Source organism: Solanum tuberosum, unplaced genomic scaffold (genome assembly GCF_000226075.1).
Source record: "Solanum tuberosum cultivar DM 1-3 516 R44 unplaced genomic scaffold, SolTub_3.0 scf00019, whole genome shotgun sequence".
NCBI classification, from domain to species: domain Eukaryota; kingdom Viridiplantae; phylum Streptophyta; class Magnoliopsida; order Solanales; family Solanaceae; genus Solanum; species Solanum tuberosum.
Genome location: NW_006238945.1, coordinates 230368 through 234096, shown reverse-complemented (window position 1 = coordinate 234096; position 3729 = coordinate 230368). Strand labels below are relative to the sequence as shown.

The 3729-nt window shown below is 34.2% G+C and overlaps 1 protein-coding gene across 1 annotated transcript; it reads right to left on the bottom strand.

The window, feature by feature from the left end:
• Positions 1-209: 209 nt before the first annotated feature.
• Positions 210-3247, bottom strand: LOC102601204 (BAG family molecular chaperone regulator 1-like). Its single transcript, XM_006340461.2, has 5 exons — positions 2874-3247; positions 2453-2685; positions 2116-2372; positions 1697-1843; positions 210-916 (listed from the first exon to the last, which is right to left on the bottom strand). The coding sequence occupies exons 2-5, from the start codon at positions 2667-2669 to the stop codon at positions 536-538; spliced, it is 1002 nt and encodes a 333-aa protein (XP_006340523.1). The 5' UTR covers positions 2670-2685; positions 2874-3247; the 3' UTR covers positions 210-535.
• Between the last annotated feature and the right edge of the window lie 482 nt (positions 3248-3729).

The following is a 3729-nucleotide window of genomic DNA, read 5'->3' as shown; positions in this document are numbered from 1 at the left end:
CTTAGTTTGAGAAATTGATCACAGGAAACTTACCAGACCACCGTCCCAAAATCCGTTGCATTGTGTAGGTAAAAGCCACTTCTCCTCATCACAACAAGTCTCATCAACATCAACTATCAACTCAACACAAATATGAATGCCTACAATTCTATCACCTCTGCTAAAAGGTAAGCACCACAGCTCTCAATTGAATAAGCACTTTTGTATGATTTCAAGTATAATCTGCATATTTAAGGAACATACTACATCTATCGACCACAATCAGAAATACATAATAGTATAATCATACATATCAACACCAAAAACATTACATAGAAAATTGATGACTGACGAGGAAATACAACCTAATACTCCACTAAATATTATGTGGTAAACCCCAGTTATTACTCAAGTTGGAGATTATTAAATGGGGATTTAAAACAAAACGTAGATACAGAAAAGAATGGAGAATAGGTACCAAAACAACAAGGGAAAGGAGAAATTCACACCAGCCGATCCCTCAAACTAGCAGAAACACTTTTTGTCTACAACTTACTCAAAGCAAATCCCAACTTATTCGTGATTGGGCAGCTGCAGCATGGGTGCTTGATGTGGTTGTAGGTGATGAGAAATGATCCAGCAATGGCGCTGGAGTGGAATCAAATGTTTCCCACTGTGTTGTAATGACAACAGACCCTGAGGTCGAGTGCCTCGATTGGTGCTGCTGTTTGCTTTTTACTGGTGAATTCGCAAACGAATGCCTATCTTGATGTTGTTGAACTGGTGATGATGCCTGCTCATTCGAATACATATAATCTTGATGCGGACGAGCTGGGGGAGATTGGTCTTTCGGAGTGTGGTTTCCATTGTTTGTTGGCATTGAATTTTTTATCTTCAACACATCTAGTGTTTCAACACACTTTTGCACTTTTCTCACCTGCAAACATTAATCACATCTTTTAGAACTTCCATTCCAAATTAAAATGTTGAGCTTATGTCTCAAGATATTGCAGAAATAAAGCATATAACTGCATTATCTCTAAATGATCTCTTTTCCAGAAATTCAGCTAGCAATAGCTAACTCTAAGAGTCCTCTCTAGCTTGAATTTAGGAGTTAGTTTTTTCTTTCGATTTTTCGGTTAGGAATTGAAGCTATAAATGTATGTATTGACTTATTAATAAAATAAATCCCTTTGATTGCATCGCCAGTTATTGAGATAATTATGCAGAATGTCAGCCCATAAACTTTACTTATCATCTATTTAGGCCAACTTGTACAAATTAGAGAAAATGGTGTTCGGCCATATTATTTACCAAAATATTGCCAGACACACCCTTTCTCTTCGTCCTCTTTCTTCCTCTTTGCTGTCCTCCTCCTTCTTTAAAATTTGATTTACCGTAAACGTGAATCTTTTTGAGTAAATTATATATGAAATGACTTGAAACATCAAAAGAATTGCATACCTAAAATTTTGGGACTATTTAGAGGAGATTTTGAGTTGGTTGATATTGAATAATTAAGGAGTGTATACTTCATGTATAGTTAAAATATATTCAGCTTTTTGAATGTATCATAATGTATAATCAGTATATACTTTCTATATGTAAATATAAATAGTACAATATTTATTGTATATATTTGAAACTATCTCCCATTGTTTGCCTAAATTTCTTTGTTAAAAGCCCAAATATGCTATGCAGGATTTAAGTTTAATACCTGATTTTTTCTCTGCAATTTTATATCACCTTCAGCAACAATACCATCCAATTGTAGCAGTTGATTCATCAACAACTCTGTTAGATTTATCACATCCTTTTCTACAACTTTCCCACCTTTAGAAACTACAGATTCCAGCGCAGAAACCTAAGCAATCAAGACGTAACAGTTATCAACAATACTTATATATTCATAGACAATTGAGTTGCAGCTATGACAAAATTAGTCTATAAAATCATAACTCGCCCAATCCTTCCAAGTTTGAATTCACTCATTTATTAGCTCACTTCATTTCAACCCAAGTAATTTTTGATTAAGTCATTTTGATCCACCCAAATTCAGGTCAATCCGTCCATTTGTCACCTCTATTCATTATGGTACTACTTTTAAATCCAGGGCAGAGGAATATTACGTATTACCTGTCTAGCCAGCCTGTCGACTTCCAAACTGATGTCTGAAATAGTTTTAGCTGCCTTCTCCACTTTAGCATTCTTTCTCATCTCGAGGTACCGTTTTTCTTGGCTAATTGGGTCTTCAATTAGAACAATTTTGGACTTATCCTTCACTCCAGCAATATCAAGAAATGTTTTATTTTCCCTTTCTTTGTCTTTATACAGTAACTTCTGATCTTCGTGATGCAACCCAGTTGGACCGCTCAACATCTTCTTCAATTCTCCTACAATTTAACAAGCCCCAATTCACTAACAAAATTGAGAATAAATAAAATTTGCTACAAATAAATAAATTCAAATATACCAAAGGTTGCTTGAGAACTGATATTGATCTCATGGTAAACAGAGCGATACTTGACCCGGACACGAATAGTAGGAGGAGGAGGACGGTTTTCAGAATCTGGGTTGCGTTTCTGAACCAGCATTCCACTGGGCCTCAGCTCCCACTCATTTTCGCTGCCAACAGAACTACCTTTCATTATTGACGGCATTCCGGTAGTTCTGGTCTTCATTCCCATCATTTTTTGAGTTCGTAAGCTAAAACACATACATAAAATGATTTGAATTGCTAAGTTTCAATTCTGGAGAAACAGATCAATACATTCCGAACAATCTACAGTTGCATAACATATAAATAAATATCCATCTCAAGCAAATTAGTTGACTACAAAGTTATAAGTATATACACAAACCGTAACTTTCAGTTCAGAGAAAGAAATTCTAACCGAGAATGTGGAAGGCAAAGTGTCGGCGGCAGAGAAAATGTCCACAGAGAGAGGCGTTTTAGCAAAAAGTTGAAACTGAGGAGAAATTGCAGATCTTATGAAAGAGCTAGAAATGTAAAGAACAAAAAAGTAGAGAGATTTTGCCCAAATTGACGAGACACTTAGCCAATCAGAAAGTCCACGGATTTATCTGATTACTGATTTCAACGTTATAAAAAAAGAAAAAAAATTGGCATTAAAAAAAGTACTACTCCTAACTAATTTGCTGGCTGTTGGGTTTTGTTTTGAAAAGAGAGAGATGAAATAATAAGATACTTCAGAAACATATATGTATAAATAAATAAATGAGTGGACAGAGAAACAGAAGAAAAGAGTGGAGAACTCTGCTGGTGATTTGTTTTTAAAAAAAAACAAAAAAAAGAAACAAGGCAAGGGAGCCTTGTGCATAAAGCCTATAAGATATATGAAAAATAGGAAAACTAAAAACTTACGTTAAATAGGAGGACAAGTGACATGTAGTAAGTACATACTAATCACTTTATGTGCACTAATGATTGTTATGTTGATTATAGAATCCAATCTAAACACTTGGAAGAATGATTATTAGTACATATTTTCAACAAAACTTTGGAATGAATGAAGAGTGAATTAGTATAATATAAGATTTAGCGATCATTTGGTAGAGTGCATTAGAAGAAGAATTTGTGTGTTTCTAATATTTTGTTTGATAATTTTTTTCAACTTATGTATAATTAATGTTTGCATTAGTTATACATTTTGTTTGGTATTAAGGTAGTTATGACTGATACATGAAAATTTATGGCTCATTTGGTAGAGTATATTAGGAAAAATAATG